The sequence below is a fragment of the Anser brachyrhynchus genome, assembly GCF_964034855.1.
Source record: "Anser brachyrhynchus genome assembly, chromosome: 1".
In the NCBI taxonomy this organism is placed as follows: domain Eukaryota; kingdom Metazoa; phylum Chordata; class Aves; order Anseriformes; family Anatidae; genus Anser; species Anser brachyrhynchus.
Genome location: NC_137694.1, coordinates 88,500,956 through 88,523,515, shown reverse-complemented (window position 1 = coordinate 88,523,515; position 22,560 = coordinate 88,500,956). Strand labels below are relative to the sequence as shown.

At 43.5% G+C, this 22,560-nt stretch overlaps 2 protein-coding genes and 1 long non-coding RNA gene across 3 annotated transcripts in view; 2 read left to right on the top strand and 1 right to left on the bottom strand.

The window, feature by feature from the left end:
- LOC308189631 overlaps window positions 1–10,442 on the top strand; it is a 29,591-nt gene extending 19,149 nt beyond the window's left edge. Inside the window, exons 3-5 of the long non-coding RNA XR_013946489.1 lie at window positions 1,831–6,950; window positions 7,669–8,150; window positions 9,332–10,442. This is a non-coding gene — a long non-coding RNA (uncharacterized lncRNA). The remainder of the gene's footprint in view (window positions 1–1,830; window positions 6,951–7,668; window positions 8,151–9,331) is intronic.
- On the bottom strand, window positions 3,353–16,059 carry STYXL2 (serine/threonine/tyrosine interacting like 2). Its single transcript, XM_080575978.1, has 6 exons — window positions 14,280–16,059; window positions 13,541–13,670; window positions 11,090–11,184; window positions 10,302–10,533; window positions 9,323–9,540; window positions 3,353–7,155 (listed from the first exon to the last, which is right to left on the bottom strand). Exons 2-6 carry the CDS (start codon window positions 13,651–13,653, stop codon window positions 4,328–4,330), a joined length of 3,486 nt encoding a protein of 1,161 aa, XP_080432104.1. The 5' UTR covers window positions 13,654–13,670; window positions 14,280–16,059; the 3' UTR covers window positions 3,353–4,327.
- A 253-nt stretch (window positions 16,060–16,312) lies between these two features.
- The window catches only part of GPA33 (glycoprotein A33), a 21,159-nt gene continuing 14,911 nt past the window's right edge, over window positions 16,313–22,560 (top strand). Inside the window, exons 1-3 of the mRNA XM_080579722.1 lie at window positions 16,313–16,497; window positions 20,945–21,096; window positions 21,973–22,183. Of these exons, the coding sequence (XP_080435848.1) occupies window positions 16,464–16,497; window positions 20,945–21,096; window positions 21,973–22,183 (397 nt within the window). The 5' untranslated portion in view covers window positions 16,313–16,463. The remainder of the gene's footprint in view (window positions 16,498–20,944; window positions 21,097–21,972; window positions 22,184–22,560) is intronic.

Genomic DNA, 22,560 nt, shown 5'->3' with positions numbered 1-22,560 from the left:
CATAAGAAAACTTAGCCTCAGATCAAAATTTGATCTCAGAGCTGACCATTGCCACCCTGCAACAAGATTTTGTGGATATAATAAATAGTTCCGTGAAAATGTCACCTTGGTGCTCAGTAATGGCCAAAAAACATGCAAAGTGTTAGGGGTTAATAGGGAAGGAACAAAGAGAAAAATAAAGAAGGCAATTATGCCACAGGATAAATCCCTGCTGCACCTGCACCATGAATACTGTGTGAGGACTTGGTCCCTCATCTCAAGTAAGATAAAGTAGAACTGGAAAGGGTTCAAAGGAGAGTGGTCAGGGTAATCAGAGACATAGACCAGCTCTCAAATGAGGAATGAGAAGCTCGATTAGGCTGAAAAACAGACAGCTAGGGATGGGTTGGATAGGGCGTAATGATGGAGGTGGGTAAGGTAAGGATGGGGCATAATGATAGAGGTGGGTAAAGTCTTGTGGAGCATGTAGGTACTAAACAGGGATTAGTATCTTGGCATTGAAGGAGGCTGGTGGGTGGCAAGTTCAGAACAGAAAGAAAAAAGCAGATGGTTTAGCATTCAGTGCATAGTAAGTACAGGACTTCTTGCCACGAGAGATCATGGAGGCTAACAGGTACAAGGCTATTAGGCTATAACTCAAAAATGATTAGGCGCCTCCATGGAAGGAAAATCTATCAAGGGCTATTAAATACAAAAATATCACATCTGGCTCAGGAAGTCCTTGAGTTGCAAATGATTGTAAGCTGGGCGATCATCCTGGGGAAATATCACTTATATCACTGCTCTTATATTCTTCCCTAGGTATTCACTGTTGGTCTCCACCAGACACAGGATATTGAGCCAGATGGACCTTTGGTCTGACCCCATATAGCCTTTCTGATGTTCCTGTGTTTATATTCTTAACTGACTGTATGGATGCTCCTTGCACTTTCACCTTCCACTATACAATGCCAAAAGAACCACACACACACACACAAAAACACCCTCCTGCCTACAGCAGCAAAGCAAGGCTGAGCAAAAATATCAGTCCTAGTGCATCTTTTCTGAAAAATTCTTCCCAGATAAATTTGGATACTTACCTACTCTTTTAGTCTAATGTTAGACCAGTGTCATTGCTGAAAAACCATTCCCTCTGCAGCTCTGGTCACCTGAAACAGTCTGTGCAGACCTCTCCTCTTTCAGTGATTCCCTACCTCCTTCTAAAGTCTCATCTTAAAACCTGACTTTCTAGCCTGCCTTCAACCTCTTCATTTCTGTCTCTCCTGGTTATTGGTCTTATGACTGAATGCTTTAATATTTTCACCATGCAAGGTCTTTATGTCACTGTTTCATGTAATTTATACCTGTGAGCTGGAGCCTTTCCCAACTCGCTTTCAAGCACAGGCCATACACTGAATGGAGTCCAAAATTATCCCCACCCCCTTATTGCTTTGGGGGTTTGGCTTTATTAACAAGGATATAAGCAATAAGAAAATAAAGTTCAGCTGTTTCTAAGGCTTCTCCCTCATGACTGCTCAGCCAGCATCCTAGATGGCTTCTCCCCGGCAAACCATTTTTATCTCCCTTTTAGACAAGTGAACTAATAAGCCACCTACCTCAGTGAGTCAGCAGAACCCACTTAACCCTTTCCCAGAAGGGTCAAAGCTCGCTATCAGGATGGTTTGGCTCAGCCTTGTTATAGAACCATATTCTGCCCTTCGGTCTTGAATAATTTATTTGTGCAGCAGACCTGGATTACTGTTTAAATCAAAATGCTACCCAAACAAAGGCTGTGCTGTGCAGTGCAAAATGAAACCAATTACTACATCATATGATGCTCATCTTTTACAGTGTGAGATGCCCCCTACAGTACCTGCAGAGGACAGACGTTTCTGTTGAGAGCAGCAGCCAGCCTTAGGAAGCGGGAGAGAGATTTTCAGAGGGAACCAGCCTTTGATAAAAAAGTAAATTCACTGCCAGAAGGTATTGCGCACTTTCACTTTGATCTGTCAAAACTTAAGTAACTGCTTAGTGTTATGAGAAGACAGAGGACGGATCACGTGCTTACGCTTAAGACCTTTTCTAGACTGAAATTAAAGCAAGCTCCAGTTATGCATAAGCATTAAATTGTTTTGCACAGAACAAATTTACCAGAGGTAAAGAAAAGCAGAAAATGCCTATCCTAGCACATTGCAGAAATTCAATATAAAATCTCAGAATGTGGATCAAAGCCTGAAATGTCACTACTTTAAAGAAAAACCTCACGGAAGTATGCAGAAGTAAGGGATATATTGTATTATATATTATATTGTAGTAGAAGTGCATTATAAGCCTTGCAGCACCCCTGGATGCCTGAAACATTAACAAGACAGTGTTCCTTATGTACTTCAAAAATGTAATCTGAGTTTACTCAAAAAAATCCTGACACGAGTAAAATATGTTCTTTTTCTTATTTTTCTAGCCCTGTTATTGTTCAATCACCTGATTTCGAGACTCCTTTCACCTGACAATAATCAGCTATCATTTGCCTAGTCCTGGCTGTCAGAAAGTCATCTTTATCTTTAGAGAAGCAGGGATAATGTCCAATCAGTGAGTTATAGTTGAGAGAAACGATTCTAAGTTTAGGAAAATTGGTAGCTGCATTTTGTTATCAGTAACCATTATTTAGATAGCATTGCTGATGTGCATGGCATCATATAGAGAAGGATAAAGACCAGACCCTTGCCCTGTGGAGATTACTGTCTATATTACACAATTAAACCAGTGAGAGGTGCTAGCATAATGCTAATAGTGAGCTCTGAGCTTCACAGTGAGGGGGAGAAGAGATGACGAGAAAGCGAAAGACAAAACTACCCGTGAGAGAGCAATGCTGCGCTGTAGCATCATCCCTCCATTGTTGTTTTATATTCAGCTCCGCTGGAGGGTTTTGTTATTTACAAGCACGGTCTGTACAGAAGAGCAAACAAATATCTCCAGAGGAGAAACTGGCTTAGGTGTTTATAAGAGAGAGGTGGAGGAAGTTGATTGGTGACAAAGAATTGGGTACTTTGATGTGTCAAAGACAGAGAGTCTTGATATGAGCCCCGCAAGTGACGCTGTGGCAGCCCCGGCAGGGCCATCACGTATCACATGCACAAGGCTCTGCAGGGCACGGAAGACCCGAGGCCATTCCTGCAGCCTATTCAGTTAACGTGGAGGCTGCGCTCCCTTCTCTCACTCTGAAAAATGGTCTCTAGCTCGCAAACAGCACATTAACTGTCACACGGCAATTAAACCTACCACCTCCTAAAAGCAGGCTTCAAAGTACCACATTCTCTAGGCATACATTTCGTCCTTAGGTAAGTCTTTGCGCAGTGCCTTCAACCAACACTTCAGCTATGCATCATTTTATTATGAGGTCAGTTTGGGTATCTCTCTCTTCTTTTAAGGCAAACGTGTTGAAAATCAAGGCATGACAATCTGACTATAGACATATAAAAGCACAGACTCGGCTAAGCTGCATACATACAACAAACTGAAGCCAGTACTCCAGAAACCCAGCCTAACCCAACACTAGTCCTAGCCCTAACTCTGAATCTTGAACAAGATCAGAACATAATTGTTAGACAGATGGTAGTACTACTTCATTTTTGCTTTGTTGACCCAAAGTTATTAGCAGGAACCAATCATACTGGAGCAAAGATGACTCCATCTAATGAGAACGATGGTACCACAGGAATACATTCATTACTGCACTGAACTTCTGAAAAGAAGGAGGCATTTTCTTTTTTCTAGTATTTCACTTTGCTTCAGCTACTCAGTTAAAGAAAACAGTACATGTATTCCCCAGAACAATCTTATTTCTGTAGACATTCATAAGACTGGTGTAGAAAATGGAGCCTACCTAGCAATATCTTCTCAGCAGTATAAAGTAAAACTGATTAAGAGAGGAACATTCTTCAAGTTCCTAGAAAAAGCTGCTGGCTTCTACTTTTTATGATCAAAAAAATCCTAGAAAAAAAAAATATGTCCATCTGTAACGAGACTAGGAAATTGAAATAATCAAAATGGGATTTGATTGGTCTTTTGAATTGAGATGCTACCATGACTTTACTGCTGAAACATCGTCTGGCTCCTAATGGCTTCTAACATTGTGTTCCTACCTACATTGATCATTTAATACTAGCATCTTCTTTCTGAAAATCACAAACACTTCCAAAACTTGACCTCTTCCCTTTATCGCTTTTGATTAAGAAGAGAACTATCTGCAGGAAATGCCCTACAAACCACAAAGGATTATCAGAAATATAATGATGAGTGATTCTGGGACTCTGGGACTCTGCTTGTGTTCCTCTAATCTGATTCTTGGTCACTCTTCCTTTCTCCGCCGGAGCTTTGCAGTAGTTTCTTCTAGTCGGCTTCTCCAAGCAGCAATAATAGCATCATCATCCATTTCTTCTTCCTCTTCTTTCCGCATGTTTCTCCTGTACTGAGAGAACTGTCTAGATGCAAATCTTTCTTCACTTAGTTCCACTTTTGCCTCTTTCTTTCCATCCTCTTCAGATTTTGAAAAGCTCTGGGTGAACTTTCTCTTAGCTCCAAATTCTGACACGTCTGACCTGGCCTCCTCTTCACACGCCTCCACGTGATGAGATCTGACTCGACTCTGTGTAGATGGTTCAGGGGATTCAGAGTCAAAGGAGGGTTCAGGTGTTTGGCTGAAACCATGCAGCTCTGGGCTCTTTTCTCCAGAACTTGTCTCGCTGACCCTTGACCTTGTGAATGTATACATCTTTTTGTCCTCTTTTGCAGAAGCAGAGGAAAATCTTGACATGGTTCTCAGTGAATCTCCTTTTGACTCATAGGAGGAACAGCTGTCTAGCTCTTCTTTTTGGGATCTTGAGAATCTGTAACTGGATGTTTCAGAATCCATCTCTCTAACTTTGGATGACCTGCTATATTTCTCTCTAGACTTCTCACTTTGATCATGATATGATGATTCTTTCTCTGCTTTCAGGCCACTGAGCCACTTTGTAATATCAGTCTCTAGTTCTGACTTTTGTGCACCTATGTTTGCAGATTGACTGGACAGAGCAAAGATTGTATCATTTCTGTCAAGATCTGCTTGCAAAGGGTGCCTGTGGCTATTTCTTGTACTCTCTGTGTCATCTTCTATTTCATTTTCCTCTCCTTTGGTCACCTTTTTTTTAAACAAAGTGCTGCGTTTATTGTCTCTGACCACCTTTTCAATTTGATAATCTGACATTTTCTCTCTCATTTCCATTTGCATCTCCTTCTCCTTCCTCCTGATCTTCTTCAGGTCAACATCATCGGCAAAGAGGCTGTACAGTGGTTTGCTTGTTTGCGCAGTCTTCATGTTTGAACCAGTCCCGTCTGTCCTTGTACTTGCTGAGGAATTGCAAGACAGGACAGACTGAGACTCAGCCCTCTGCATGTCCTGCTGGCGGAGCTGAGAGGCAGCAAGAGATGAGCCACTCTGAGCGCTGAGAAGGGAAACCTTATCATCATCTGTACGCCTGCCAAGGTCTCCTGACATTATGCTGGAGGCCATTGCAGACGATGGACGGGACAGCATCATTATTTCATTTTGCTTTTGAGCAATGGTTTCACTGACCACATTAGCAATCCAGTTCTGAATGCTTGCCATGGATATTGTGCCACCTGGGCCAACTTGGAGATTGGGAAGGGGTGTACTCGGCTGCATTGCCCCGGTGCTGCTCCTGGTCTGGGATAAAGATGAATGATTTGTCTGCATGCTCAGTGTAGAAGCTGAATCCTCAGCACCATTTGCAGAAGGTGCTGAGCTCCAGAAAGCTGACAGTGGGATATTCCCACTCATTGTACTGTCTGTCTCCCAGCTGCACATGGACTGGCTTTCTTCTAAGATTTTCTTTGAACGTTCAAGTAGCTCTATACGCCTCTGCTTCTTTTTAGCTGAAGCAGAATCTTCACTTTTGGCAAACTCCACAAATTCCTCCTTGCTTTCACTGCCCACCTTCTTCTGCCGCTTCATTTTCCAAGCTTGGTAAGCACTCAGGTTAATATCTGACAAACTCTTTCCTTCAGTCTCCTCTCCATCTGCCTGTCTGCCATCTTCAGCTGGAGATGGTGCAGAAGATGAGGATGATTCTAAATCCTTCTTGTGAAAGCCAAACTGGATCCTCTTGACTTTCCACCTTTCTAGAGGAGTCAACTTGTCTTTGTTCTTTTGGCAGAAATTATAAAAGGAACTACTGTCTGAAAACACACTTTCCTCATCCACATCCCTCTCCTCCCTTCCTGTTTCTGAGGATCGCCTCTCCCCAGTATTTTTATTCTTAGAATGATACCTTTGAGCAGCTTCCTTCTCAATCTCCAGGAGCCTCTGGTTCCACATGTCCCAGGTGCTCTCGGAAGACACAGAGTCTGTGCGGCTCCTCCTCATCCTGCTAAAGCTACTGGCTTCCAGCTGTTGTTTTAGGGTTCGGATCTCAAAACTGCTCACACTCTCAACATCACTAAATTCACCCGATGGGGAAGGTCTTCCTCCCATTCTGGAATCTCCATCCTCCTCCCTGGGTGGACCCCCCATTTGGTATTTCTCATTTCTGCACTGCCAGTCGTGGATTCTCTGTTCTACATCCTCCTCAGATTGTTCCCCTTCCTGAGCCAGAAACACTGGAGATGTTCTTCTTCCATGGTTAATTGTTGATTCCTTTACAGACAGGCCTTCTTTCTTCCTCCATTCCTCATACAACTGTTCCTCTTCCTCCTCACTGATGAAGGTGGAGTGTTTCGAAGCCCAGCTGGTTTTTCCCACTGATGAAGAGCTCCTAAGACTACCTAGCATGCTGCTGGTGTCCTCTTCTTCTACTGTGATGGAGTGGGCTTTGGCTCCTATGACACTTTCTGAGTCCCCAACTCCAGACAGCCGGGAAGACGTCCCTGCGTGGGCAACAGGACTTTGACTAGGAGTGACATCTTCATCTCCGGTATGATCCAACTCTCGTTCTTCCAACAACTGCTCATTGAGCTCCCTTAGCTGTTTGAGAAAGCCATCGTTCGGGTAAATGGCACGCTTCTTTCTCAGAGTCATCAGAGCTTCCAGAATGGTCATGTGGTGGTAGATCATCAGGTAAGCAGCCACCAGCACAGCTGAGCGACTGATTCCCATTTCACTGCTGACAAGGATTTTTCCTACAGACATTGAATATAGAATTAATTAACTATTTCCAGTAATAGAGAGAGCTTGTTCTGTTATGCAGCACAAACACATTCTCTGAATACTGTTAAAAATGAGACAGATTATATGTTTTGTTGATTGAAACCAATAGTAAGTATTTATTGTTAGTTTTATCTCAGTAGAAATCTGCATACATGTGAACAAAAAATATTAGTCTCAAAAGAAGGCATGCAGATTTTAAAACAAGCTAAACAATATTCATATTTTCACCTATACACTTCCCCAAATAATCAAAATCTTATAACGGGTATTAGAAAGACAAGCAATGCAGAACTCTTGACTTCCTGGCTGACTTGGGGCAAGACATTTAAGCTTTCCATGCTTTAGTTTCTCTATATGTGAAAAAGGAGATATTAGCACTAGCCTCCAGGAAGGTACTGGGAGGATAAGCAAATAAGTTAGTATCTATAAGGCACATTATAGGACTTAAATACAATTTTATATTAAATTAATCATATTTTTTCCAGAGCCCTGATCTGCTGTTTGGAAGGTACACTCAGACAGTTACATGTAGACTGGCTGGAGGCCAGAACATATCTTGGAATAGGATGACCAAACAACTAGCAGAAGAGCTGATTTTGACTCTGACAAAGCGATACAGATGCTCCGTATTTTTGGGACCCACTGTTCTGTAAACAGTGACTGCAAGAGCTAGAATCAAAGCTGAGGATCTGCTGTATTTCATGGCCATTTACACAGAAATCATCTCTTGTGGAAAACTAAGCTTTGGCACAAAAGAATTGTCTTTTAAAGTTAGTTTTACAGCGAACTGAAGTTAAAGAAAAGCTTGTAAATATGAAGAGAGCATAAATGAGGCTTTGCTAGACTGCAGATAACTGAAATTACTGTTCCCAGATGTGTGATAAACACCAATTTATCAACGTGCTGTTTGCACAGAAGCTTAATGAAGCCAGTTTAAACACCACTTCCTGACTGATGATGTGTTACCGTAAGTATTTACTTAATGTACCTATTCCGACAATCCCAACATCTTTTGTACCTTTCTTCATACCAAAAGCCCTAGATGCCTCCCCAGTGTTTTAACAGCCGGTAAAGCCTATCTAACAGCTCACCAAAAGGGGGAGATCTCATTCTTCTGCTTTCTTTCTACACTTTTCTTTCACCCTGCACCCTCCCCTGTGTTGTCTCTGGTACTCACTGGGCCCTTTGATGATCCGGTTAAGCTCACTAGCCCAGTAGAAACTCTCTGTTCCCTGCTGGGCAGTTGGTTTTGCTGCATTAGTGAGTTGAATGGTTGATGAATGTCAACAGTGGCACAAAGTAAGCATCAGTAATATGCCCAGAGAAGAAATGGGAGTTATGAGTAAGAACACAGAAGAGTAGAGCGTCCCTCCCCTTGTTGGTAGTGGTGAGCTATAAAAATTGGCTCAACTTGTCTTACGCATCTCCATCCTAATTTAACTAACAAAACTTCTCATTTTTTTTTCTTGCCACTTCTACTAGGAGAGAACCTGTTGTTCTCTACAGAAATTAAATGCATTTAATACATATAAAAAAATCAACAGTAGTATCACCGATTCTGGTGTTCATTCTCATATTCGGTTTAATAAAGATTTTTTTAATTGTCTGCTGAAGATGCTACAAAATGACCAGTCTACACTGGAGGCCCACAGAAGTATTTGCCATGGAACTGGAGTCCAGCAAATTATAAAACAGCCTGGGTGCAGACACCCAGGGGTTCAACCCAGTTTTTTTGGATTGTTCTAGTAAGCCAGCCTGTTCTTTTTGTAGGAAGCATCCTTGCAAAATTGAGACTCACAGCGTACAGTAATATAACAACTTGGAGCAGTGCTTCATCTCATTGCAATAGCAGGGTGATTTCAAAGCAGCTGAGGCAAGTGGCTTGCACCCAGTTTGATTCCAAAGAAAAGGGGCTTGCAGCAGGGATTGCCAAGCTGCCTCCTCTCACTAGTCTGCCCCCTTTCTGTTTTGTATGAGGCATGGCAGAAATGGGCAAGAAGCGTTCACCGTAACTGTATGCAAAGAACAATCAATCTGCCCTCTACCCAATTACAGATGTGGCATCAGCTGTTTATCTGAGTAATACTTCCACACATTAATTCCCAAGCACTCTGAACCAGTTTAATCTTTTTCTCTTACCCCTGTAAGTCAGCAGTGCTTCATCCAGGAACTCTGCAGCTGGACGGAAGTGTTTGGAGATATCCATATCCGGAAAATCATCCACTTCAATGCCCATGTATTGGATATTCAGACCGTTGTAGAAGCCTGGTCCTGTGTATACACCTGTACCATGAGCTGCATTCAAGACATGTGTGATCCCCAGTCTCTTCAAACGGCTTTTGTTCACTGCGACACTTCTTCAGAAAAGAAAAAAAAAATTGTTAGATATCAGCGCACCTATTTCAGGTGGGAAAGAAGCTGTCTGCTACAAGTGCTTCCCAATTCCCAATCTGCGTCACTCATCTAATACGCGGCTCCTCTCAGACCTTAAGGTCCTTTGAGAGTTCTGCAGATATTTCTCTCCAATACTCACCAGGAAAAGAAAATGAAAAACCTGCTCTCACCAGTATCGCACTAACTCACAGCATGCGCAGTTTCAACTCCAGCTTGATTTTAAAATTATCCTGCCATCTTAGGTTCAGGTTGTTTACTTATTTCTCCATTTTTATTGACGTTTTAAACTATATCCCCATCTAATTCTGTGCTGGTCACTTGCACAAGTATCTCAGCCAGCTGAGCCATGGTACAGGATACCTAGCCATTTCCACTCAGTATTTGCTATGGAATTTCTTTTTTAACTCTCTTTTACATAAGAAGGACTTTAGTCTCAATTTCAGGGCCAAATTCCAATCAGAAGAATTTAATTTGGGCTCATTTCCCTTTTGCTTTCCTAAATTGTCTGAAGCATCGAACTAGCATAGGAAAGCTGCTGAATTGTATTCTACAAGTATTTACTTTCCAGCACTCAGATCTTTGTGAGCATATTTTTAAAAACATTTTGGGGCTGTCTGGGGATGAAAGGTATTGGATGCATCTAATATATGTTACGCCTTCAGTGGTTCCATCTGACCCTTCACTGGGAATCTCATGCAACAGGATGACAAAAACTGATGCTTACTTTTCTGCTATGAAGACATTAGGCCAAACTTCATCCACAGCGTCTCTGGGGGTCTCCAGCCTGTCCTTCACAAGTGCCCTCTGCAAGTCCATCACACATGGTGTGTTAAACAAGCTGGTGTCATCAATCTTTTCCTTAACTCGGTTGTACAGGTCTTCCACCATCAACTGCTGTGCAGACTCTAACATCCTGGGACACACTGCATCTACCTTGATGTCCTTTGTCTTCAGTTCTGGAATAAATTGACAATGTAACTAAAACCATGTAAAAACAAAGCAAATGTATGACCTGACATTCTTTGTTTCCAGAACAACCCTTGGAGATTTCTTTTTTTTCCCCAATGACATTACACCGTCCTGTCTGCAATGTATGCATGTGCATGCTTATCCAATAGCCTCAAGATAGCTAGTTATGGGAAGAGCATAGTTCACTCTCCTCTCAGTCCAAAGACCCACACTGGCCAAAGACCTGGGAGTTAAGTGCACGCTCATTCTAGCCCCAAAAGAAGGGAAGCGGACAGCTTGTTGCAGCAAGCAACTAGCATTTAAATTGTATTCACCACCATAGTACACGATTCTGCCACAGATTCAGTGCACAACGTCAAAGGAAATTACCAAACCTTTCTGTATATTGCCGTTTCTTTGTGGTTTTCACCTCTGCCTCAAGCATGATTTTGCTCATAAAGGTGTTATTTTTTGTCATTTTAAGGTCTCTGGATGAAAAAGGCAAAACAACTTCAACTCAAGTCTCTATTACTTACTTCTTTCTTTCACACTTCCTCCTCTTACCTTCATTGATTATTTGTTTGGCAGCCACAGCAGATGACAGATGGATAGGATCCATGAAGATGCTCTCTGTATCAGTGTCCGATATTATTGAATACCTGCCAACCGACCACACTTCCTATTAGGTAAATGCCCTCCACTGGGATCCCATCTCTATGACTTTAGTCCTTTTACCCATTCCAGAGGAGAGCAAGAGGGAATTGCAGCAGAGAGTATCCACTGATGATAGAAGGGGAGCCCCAGCTTTTCTCCCAGCCCTCACACTGCTCTCTAGAGGGGTGCTATAGGCTTTAAATATGCCCTGTCATCCAGTGTTTGCAGGATGTAGAGACAGGTCTCAGGTGAGAGGAGCTGCAGTGGGCAGAGGGTGCAAGTGAATAGGCTGGTGGAGAAGGTTTTGGGTAGAGAGGATCAATGTCTGGTTTCGAGACAGGGAGAGGGATGGATCATAGGGAATAATCTCACAGGTAGCTCCCACCTTGACAGCCAGATATAAACATTGTCCTAACTAGAATTTATTAAGCAATTCAAAACTAATTATGATACGAAAATGGCATTTTTTCTGTTATCTAACTGTCTGCAAGCACCCTTTGAGTTATCATGAACTGCAGTACAAGCAGTCTGATTGAAATCTGTGAATCTCTACCTGAGTTACTCAGTACACTGGTTACTTCACAGCATGAATCTGTGCTAAGTCTCTCCAGTCACACAGTGTTGCCTAACTGCAGGTCAAAAACAACTATGAAACCCACAAATACCTGTGAGGATATTTTTTTTGGCACACAGAGTGATTTACACAACTTTTTGTTAAGGAAAAAATGGGCCGCAGTCTTGAAAACACCTATGTTCCCATCTGGGTCCACCTATACAGCCCAAGCAAACCTTCTGCTCTTATTTAGACCATCTTAACAAAATATTTTGCCCAGCTTTTTCCCTGATGTACACCCTCTACATTTTCTTTCACAAAGATTATATTGTTCATTAGTACAAGGTTGCTGCCCTAAGAGAAGCTATCTGGAAACGCAGCCTTTCAGTACTTGCAATGCACTGTTTGCATTTAATTAATGCAGGAGAGGGAGGATGATTAATGTGCAATCAGGATGCAGCAAGACAGCTAAACTGCTTTCATTCTGCATACTCAAAATGGAAGACAGCGGCACTGGAAACCGCTCAGTGGGCTCATCCATGTTGGCTCGTTGGGTTCCAGCACTTGTCAACCGTGACTGAAAGTAGTCCTTTCCTACCTCTTCTAGGCAGTTTATGAGATGAGCAAGGGGAGTCTCGTCTACAGGAGCTGAGACAAATTTGCAGCGCTCATTTTCATTTACTATAAAGGGTTCTTCAAAGCTCAATAAAAAGATAACAGTCAGCGATAATCTGCCACCACAGCCACAGATTTTACCAGTAGCTGCCTGAAGCATCCATGGGGCTGCAAAACAGCTGGATGCTTCAATGGTTTCACTTTGGAGAAGACCTTGGCATTTTCATCACTGTATTTGGTACTAACAGCAAGGAAAAAAAAGGGGGGAGAAAGGGAAGGGAAGGGAAGGGAAGGGAAGGGAAGGGAAGGGAAGGGAAGGGAAGGGAAGGGAAGGGAAGGGAAGGGAAGGGAAGGGAAGGGAAGGGAAGGGAAGGGAAGGGAAGGGAAGGGAAGGGAAGGGAAGGGAAGGGAAGGGAAGGGAAGGGAAGGGAAGGGAAGGGAAGGGAAGGGAAGGGAAGGGAAGGGAAGGGAAGGGAAGGGAAGGGAAGGGAAGGGAAGGGAAGGGAAGGGAAGGGAAGGGAAGGGAAGGGAAGGGAAGGGAAGGGAAGGGAAAACAATAAATCGAAGAGGTGCTTCTGCTCATTTTGAGTGACTGGTCAGCAGGAGGAGAGTGATTTATGAGGATCAACAACTAATTTTACTTTATGTGAGCTCAGTGAACTTCCTAAACAATTTTTAATATGTGTAGTTAAATGAAATAAGGATTTTGTCTTCATTTTCCTGCAGTGTCCCACAGTTACTAATAGGAAATATTTTGCAGCCTCCTGCTTGTTGAGGCCACTGAGGTGAGTTCTTTTCAAACAGATCCCTATTCCCTGCCTTCAGCTAAAGCATCTCAATTTGTACAGAAAGCCCTACAGAGCATTTTGCTTTAGGAAAGGGGTACAAAGGGATGATTTCTTTCCTCATATTAGAAGAAAACGCATCTAATCATGCTTGTTTTGCTTGCAGCAACTCTATTCCTGCTCATGCGGTGACAGCCTCCTGTTCAGTGCCCAAAGCCTGTAGCTAAAGATGGCTCTGAACCAAAGACAGATCCCAAGACCCTCAGACTTTCTGGGGCAGGGAAGGCCCAACATGGACATAAAACACCCACAGGTCCTTACAACGGGCAGAAAGACAGACTATGCGCTTGACCCGAGTGCCTCCATGGGGAGCAGAAAGGCAGGCAACCCGCCACCACACACACTCACCGGCTGGGCGAGGGGCTGCGGAGATAGTGGGCCTGCACTGCCTTCACGTCCGGGCCCTCCTCCTCCTCATCGGGCACCACCTGCTCGCTGTCCGAGTCTCCACCGCTGGCCATGGCGGCTGAGGGAAGATCTGCTGGAAGGGGTCACAACGAAATGTGGCACCGTTACGGGCGGCACGAGGCTGGCGGCATCCCCTGGCCACAGGGGCGAGCAGGGGTGGCTCACGGCTCTTTCCGAGCAAGGAGACGGTATGAGAAGCCCTTTCCACGAGATGACCATAATGACTTCTCTGCCAGGGCGCCTGCTGATCCCATGTCCTCATGCGGCTCCCTGGCTGGTGCCCAGCGAGTGCCGGAGCCCTTCTTGCCCGTGAGTAAGCATGCAGGGAGGCTGGGAGGGAAGGGGTGGCGGGGCAGAAACTCTATCCCCCCTGTGCACGGTCTCTGGACAGAGCTGTACACTGCCAGACCGGGACCGCAAAGTGTGTCGGGGGAAAGAAACATGAGACCTCACCTCCCCAGCACGAAACACTCCTCAAGCTCCAGGCCAACGCCACGGCTTCGGCCAGCTTTAACCCTCAGGACTTTGTCCTTGTAGCTAGGAGGCTGCCATGTCCACCCGGGGGCCATTGCTTGGCTGGGGGCATGAAAATGGAGCCACTGCCACCCCCCTGGGTGTGAGCAGCTGCTGCTCACAGGGCAGCAAGCGGGGAGGCTGGGAGTGAGGAAATGGCACTTACCGTCTGTGCCTGGATGAAGGGACAGGTCCTGGTTAGGGGCACGGCGAAGGAGCCCAGAGAGTAGGGCAGGGAACCTGGCAGGGAATAGTACGAGGGAGAGAGAAACCAGCTGCCCCCTCTCTCTCTGTGGCTTCTTCAATAAGGGGCAGGACAACTGTCGGCACCAAACCTTTATCAGCTCTCTAAATATAGCCTTGTCCCAGCACTGGCTGCTGGACTGCACGGAGAAAGAATTCAGTGCCTCACAGACAGCAGCTGGTCAAGTGTTTAACTCCTTCCCTGCTGTGGGACGGGTCCCCCCACGTTTCCTCCTTACAGGAGGCACACAGAGAAAGAGCACGGAGCCAGTGAGGCCAGGTCTCTGCCTTCAGGGAGCCTCCACGCAACTGGGACCTTGCCGAGCACAACCTGAGAGGCTGGTACGACCTCTGATGTCCTTGGGAAACGCAGTGCAGGGTGAACCACTCCAGGCTCACTGGAAGCAAGTGGAATTTCCATTTTGGAAGGGCAAGGACTTGGGTACACTGCATCTTCCCTTGATGCCGATTCAAGAAGAAACCTCCCCTTCCAACTCGTTGACTCCCCAGCAAAGCTTGTGGGCCAGGCTCAGCTGGGGCAGAACATAATGAAAGCTGAAGTGTTATTTACTTGTACTGGTGGCTCCAGTTCTGAGTCATGCAGTGACATCCCAGTGTTGATTCATTTTGCAAACAAACAAGCAAAGAAGAAAGGATGTAGAAAAAGACACGGATCTACCTCAAACCACAGATACCTCTGCTGCTGCGTCATGTGCCTCTCCTCCTTGCTTCTTACTTGAGTGGTGCATCCCTACATGGGGATGGGGCCACATCTGCAGGGATGCCACATCACGAGAGGGAAAAGCCATGAAACAGGAACTCAGGTCTTTGTGTACTCATAGCCCAGACTTGTCTTTAAACAGTTACTGGGGCGGGCAAGCAAGAACAAGAAAAAGTGATAGATTGAATCTTCCATGTCACACCAAGGGGAAAATGGATTTCGGATTACAGGTTTGAACAGATCCTCATGGTTTCATGTACCAAAAGAGGATGAACTGTATTGATCCTACAGCTGTCTTCTCTGGGCAATGCAATTGTTAGCCACTTCTCAAAAGCAGTATCACATGTGTTCTTGTTAATTATTGCTAAATGAGGCAGGAAGTGATCTGAACACGTTTGCTTATGGACTTCCATATTATTGGAGAACAGAGCTTTTAAAGGACCTAAATGTTGCAGGAGCACATACCCCATTGACATCCAATAAAAAGTGGTGCTTTTAAGTCACTGAATTACTTCTGAAAATCCTGTTCATGATTCGTTAGGATACAACTACAACAGGGGATTACGGCCAGACCTGAAAATCCACCACAACTATTCCCATGTAGACATGCAGATAGGACCTGCCTAAGTTACAGACTTGTGGAGAACACACAAACAACATGCAGCCTGGAAGCTGTTCCTTACTATTTGCTACAAGTTGTTGCTTTATGGGATTACGGTGGCCATGCAGAAAAGAGACAAGGATGCTAGAAATCTTTGCTAATGAGTGTATGTACATGCAAACATAGCAAAAAGTAACAAGCTGTAAGAGGTTTGGCATCTATCATTGGAGATTAATACACCCATTCGTAGATGCACTCAAACTGAACATGGCCGGGTGCTGCCCTCTTAGGTGGGAGAGATGGGGTCTTGATGGTTCTTCCTCTGTTTTCTTAAACAAGAGCTAGTGTTAGCATTATGCTACCTATGCATAATTATTTAAGCTGAACAAGGCTTATTGTCCCCCATGTCAAAACATGCATGACTTCAGTTGTGTTGTACACTCCCAATAATCGCACCCTTTGGGTTGCCTCCTCTCTCGCTTTATGCATCTACGTGATAGGAGAGGCTCATAAAGGCAGTTTAATTGAGGAAGGACATTCGCAAGAGGGGAAGGGGCAGAGAGCAGCAACAGATGTCAAAGCCTACTGGCAATCTGCCTTGTCAGTCTGGCCAGGAGGAGTGGCGTAGTAGAATAGCACTTTACAAGAGACAGAGGAAGCAAACCTATGATGCCACTGTGAAGGAGCCTTCAGCTAAAGCCAACTGCTTCCCTAGCCACCTGCAAGTTAGAAGGAAGAGCACCTTGAGGTGAAACAAAGGGGAAAGGAGGACGAGGAGGAGAGCAATGAAAGGGCTTCAGCTGTTTGTTTTCAGTGCAGGTGAGTACTAATTTGGTTATGTCTGCAAGGGTTGGGTAAAAGGAAACAGCACCACAAAGTCTGAGCAGCGTTGGGGACTGGGCTTTGTTTAGTAAAAGTTTCTGCATGTTTATGATTAGGCGGGTCTATTTACTTTCTCTATACTGAATGTCCAGACTCACAGGCATCTCTTAAAGCTGCAAGATAATTCCAGGAACACGAAAAGAATGCTGTTCTTCAAGAGGCTGGAAAACATGTTTTTGAAACCAATTTTAATTGCTTCAGTTAAGTACAGCATTTCTTTCTGAAGAAGGCACTTCCTCAACCGGAAGTGGAAAAGGCCTTGGGTTTTATTTTTTTTCTATGTAAATCTGCATGTAATATATGCCTCCATAAGTTTAAATCCTACTGTTTATATATACTCTGATATGACTTGTGATCTCTATATATTATACATGTCAAGGGGATTCATGACAACCCCTACCTATGCATGTAAATCAGTCAGCTCGCCCTTGGCCTTCATCAGACTTGCTCTTTCTCATCCTGCCTTGCAGAACCTGCGCTCTAAGTTCCACTGCTTTTGACCTGTTGTCTTCTCATACAAATGCTTATACACCATCTTTCAGACTTAAAAAAAAGCTACTCACATGAAAATCAAAAATCCTGAAAACCATGCTTCAACAAATAAACCCACAAGAAAGAAATTCATGAGGTTTAACGTAATTAGAAAAGGTGGCTGTGTTCCATATATAACAAACATGACGAGTAATAATTTGGCGATCAATATGTAAATTGCATAACACCATTGGTATTCATTCTCCTTTTTAATTATTCTCATCTTTCATGCTATCTAAACTACAGATGGTAAACTTTTTGGTGCAAAAATATGTATGTTGTGTGAGGCTCTTCTTGCCTGTTTGGGCAGGACTCAAACGATAATTTACTGTTAAAATACTGGCCTGTGAAAATTTTTTGGAGAAGGTATAGTAGATTCTTGCAGTGGAACAGAGCAGAGAAACTACACAGTACTTTGCAGTGCAGTGTTGGGATGCAAGAGCTGCCTTGAATGACCTATGTCAAGCTCTCAGTGCAGGCTGACTTCTGCTGAACTTCTCACTGCGATTGTGTGAATAACTGATACTGTGTCCTTCTTGCTGGATGAAAAATCCCAAACGGTCATTTTGAATCAAACAAAATACTTGATTTTACTGCAAATTTCACATTTAAGAGGTTTCCACTCTCCCACTTTGGAGTTAAATTCCAGCTAAGTTTCTCAGTGGAAATCAAAATTCAGAGCATTTCCTCTTAAAAGTGAATTAACACATTTCAGTTTTTCCTAAGTTCCTCACTAGTCTAATCAATCAAGGCAACTCAGTGATAACAAGTTTGTTTGGTTAGAACCTCAATTTTTTCAGCAAACAAAATATCCCTTTAATTGTTTTCAGCTCTACTGATTGCCCTTCAGTATATTTTTATACTATGTATTAATATTTATTCAACAACAAATGTGAAAGTAAACATGTTGCTTTGATTGTCTTCTTCCTTTGCACTAATACTAATGTTTTAAGTTGAGCAGAGGGAAATAACATTTTAAAGAATTGAGAAGTTTTATAAACATACTAATAAATAACAGTAAAAAGTAATTCATCTTAAATCTAGACGATGCCATTCATCTAACTATATATTGGTTATTGGTCCCCTCTCCTTTCCTGAAGTTCTTTCAGAATTGACCATCGTGTTCCTTCAGCTGTATTCTGAATAGATTCTGTTTTAGCTCAGGAAAAAAAAAAATCAAACTTTGATAAATAAACCCCAATTTTTAGATATGCTAACTATAACTAGCTGGCTGTTGGTGACTTTGTGAAGGAATAAAATGTGGTGAGAAGGGGGATGGAGAGAAATCAGTGCGAGTAAATGGCACTCCAGAATGAAACCGTGAAGCTTCCCTGAGAGCCAAAAGGAGATGTAACAAAGGCAACATGGGAGCAAGGAAGAGATGTAATGGATGAAAAATGGGAGAGCATCAGAAGATGTCAGGCACGAGGATGACAGCAACACACAAATAAGTCATCTTGCTTGTTACCAGCTGCTTCTCTAGTACATCGATGTTCCCTGACTCTGCACTGAAGATGTTTGGGGATAAAAACAAACAAAACCAACCAAATCTAATTTATTGTAGGATTTCCGTCATCCAACTTGACAAAGGCAAAGCACTTCTGACTGAAGCCTTAGGGCTGGGCAGTTTCTTCTCTGCCTCAGGGCTGAGTTAATGACCTGTCAGTGAACCCTGGCCTACTGGAGTCAGGTAGTGACAAAAGGATCAGAAAATTGGTTTTGCTCCATCTCATAGTACAGGCTATGATACTTTCCATCTAAATGCAGGAAAACATCTCTATCCAGTCGCGACAGGCGACAAGATGACTTTTATGCAGAGGTCTCTCATGCAGAGGGAATCACTAGAAACAGTCAGAAAAAGCCCTGGGGCTATGGAAACATGGCCCTTGTACTGGCTGCTCCAGAGCAGAGGAGAACCTGGGAGTGGCGGCAATAAAGGAACATTAGAAATACTTTGCCCTGTTAGTTCTCCTCTATAGCTGTCAACAACTATAGATGAATCAGTCCCTGAGAGAGCAGAAACCACTTCTGCCATGTCACAGAGGAAGAAACTAAAATGAACATTTAATAATTAACTGCATGAACCCACAGAACAACTCAATTAGAGAGCTGAGAACACAAAAAAGGTGACAACTTCAGCTAGAGGTATCCTGGTCGAGTGGCCAGATCTTTTCTTACCAGAGCACCACTGAGTTTGGCTGCTGTGGTAATTCCCCTCCACCCTGCCTCAGGAGAAGGAAAGTGCAGCAGTGCTGAGAGGATAGGCCACTTCTAAGAGGGGCCTTGAAGGGCCATTTGCCATGGGGAACAGGCTGGATCCAGGTAGCTGTCACAGAAGCTCTTGCCCTTCCAAGGGGGAGCAGGTCCCAGTGCCATCTGTCCTATGTTGCTCTAGAACAGTGATAACAAAATCTTTGGGGTGCTTACACTGTTATTTTTTAATGGACGCTATAGTTCACTGCTGCTGTATTCAAGGATCTGTAGTGCTGAATTTGCTGATGGCTTGCTGCTGTTGACCTAAGGCATGTCTGTGATCACTTCTTGTAAAAAAGCACGTGTTTACAATCCATGGACAACTAAAAGTGGAATCCAGACGTCCTTTGTTCTCTCCCTCACACACGTTTCCTCATGGATCTGATCTGGACGGAGACACGGCTGAGTAGACCCAAGGCTTGCTGGTGACTTTTCAGTCACATCCTCTCTGGGGAACACTGACTCAGCCTGGTTCTTCCAGAAGTGAACCATCATCACCACAGCATGCCCCTCTCAGGGGAGCATATGTCTCTGCCCTCCTCCACGTTCCTCCCTACTGGACCTTGCTCCTCCTTGTCATGGGAGTGCCTCTGAGTAGTGTTCCCTTTCCGTCGTCCCCCCTCTCTAACTAGTTTCAGGCTTAGAGTTTTCAGATGATTCATTTTAGTGCCCCACAAAAAAAAAAAAAAAAAAAACAAACTGTAAGGACAAAGCAGGTGTTTTTAAACATAGGTTCCCACAGACATGAAGGTCATCTAGGCCAGGGCAGAGAAAACCTCTGGCGAAGTTCTGAGAATAGCTAAGAGCTGACACTACGCAACGCGCAGGTATGATGAATTAAGCATCAAGGCAAAAGCAATACAGCATTCAAGAAACACCTAGACTGTGCCCTGCATGCTTCACCAGGGCCCAGAGGGATTTCTGTTCTACGCAACTCTGCTATTCCTGTACTCCACAGGCAGGAGCTATGGTTTTTGGAGAAAGGTGGCTATCACCCTACTCATTTTTAAACACAAATAACTAATCTTCCTTTTTTTTTCTCTCTTTTTTTTTTTCTTTTAAGTTCTCTTTGCTTTCTTGGGTTTTGCTTTGTTTTGTTTCAGGGCATTTCATGAACGTGTTCTGGTTCTTTAGCACAAAATGTCACTTGTGTATGGACTTGGTTTGGTGGAAGTCATTTGACAGTTTTCCTGCTCCCTGAAGTTTGACAGTATCAATTTGTTAGTTTAGCCTGAATCCTTAAGAGTGCTGATGCACTTGTATTATCTGTTTATCTGTTTCCCTCTGTACATTTAGGACCTGTCAAACCATGTCAGTCACGCTGAAAGTTGGCTCATAAAAAATTACATCTTTATAACTCCACAGGTAAAGAAGAGGGAAGTGAGAAAAAGAAAGCAGAGTTTAGCTCTTAGCCATCCTGTGAGGCAGCTTCCTATAGTCAATCAGCCTCAGCATATGTTGCCTCCTGCTCAGTGGGGAATGTCATGGGTGTCAGAGGGGAGGTTGTGGGTTACTGTGGCGTGTAAGAAAGCCGAAGAGACAAAACATGAAAATCGGATGCCATTAATTTTGCTGACTAAAGTATGTATTCTCTTCCTAGTTCTGGTGACTGCTCATACCCTTACTGTGGAAACACCTGCCAAGGAACTACAGGTGGCAAGAGGGAGCAATGCTACTCTCCGCTGTCAGTTTAATACTGATGCTGCCGTCACCTCAGGAGATTTTGTTGTCTGGAGGAAAATCAATAGTGTGGTAAATCAAGTTGTATAAAGAAACATATGATAGAGCATCTAATAAGGGGGTGGGAGAAGAGATGGAAACAGGACTGTGGGAATGTGTGTTGGAAGAAAAGGATTCCTTCAAGACTTTTTAATCTCAGCACTATGCAATTAGAAACTCTGAATCTTGATTCAATTTAATACAAATCTATTGTGTGATATTAGGCAAACCCATACCTTTCTTTTCCCTCTCTCTTTGTTTTGCAACTGTATATGGAGGATACATCACTGTATATACCTTGGGTTTACATCTATTAACATAGATGAAATGCTCAGATGCTACAGAGAAAGCTATGTATATTTTTGCATGTGTAGTATACATACATATATATCTTGTATAAATATTTTTATTGATAATAGTACATGGAGAGATCCTTGATCTTTTACTTTCACAGGGAGTATTTGAAGATAAAAACACCTCTAAAGTTCTCCTCAGCTTCTTGGGAATTAGTGAGAGGAGAAGCAGCACTTGGAGCTCTCCTAGCAGTAACTGCTAAGGGTTTCTTCACCAAAGATCCTTGCTGGAAGAAAGCAAGGGAGTATATGTAATCTTAGGGGAATTTGATTGACATATGGATGTCAGAAAAGTCTCATGGTGTCCTGTCATGGAGAGGAAAGTAAATATGACCCAGCAAAAGAAATCAGTTGTTTCTGACCAGATAAGGTAGAAGGCGATTCCAGACAGGAAGCTCGACTCATTTGAACTTCTAAGGTTCTCTTGGCCTGGGGCAGTTTTAAGGCGCTCTTTTCCAAGTTGTTCTTATCTTAAGAGCAGGCTAATCCATGGAGTTAGGCTGTAGACTTGCACAGAAGAAACTAATGTTGACTACCTTCCCTCCCTCTCTGACAGGATGATGCTGTCACTAGGTATTTTGATGGACTTGTACAGTATGGCAAGGGCTATGAAGACCGAATACGATTTACTGGTAAATTAGAGAGCGGGGACATCAGCATCACCATCAATGAAGTAACCATGGAAGACAATGGGACATATGCATGCAGTGTTCGTCTACGGAATGACCCTCCTCGGCAGTCTGCAGTCACGAGTCTTTTCATCCTCAGTAAGCATGATGGAGGCAAAACAGATCCATTAGATAATCCATTATCCTTCTCCTAATGTCCTTATTGTTTCTTAGACCACAGATTTTCTAACAGAAAAAACCTTTCCCAGTAAATCATAATCTGCAATTCTCTTTGGTCTTATCCTACTACTACAGTAGTGGGTTGGAAGGCTTAAAGCACCTGACTACCTTAGATACTTGACTGCAGAAAATACAGTTTTTAGAGTTACATAGTTCACTTTCCTAATAACCCTTGCCTCATTACAGGTCATTCCTCACTCCCCCTGTGGCTTGTCACACTCAAGTTATCAAAGGGTGAATTGCCCAACATTATTAGAGATATCTCAGAAAGCATCTTACAATTTCTTCTTGGCCGA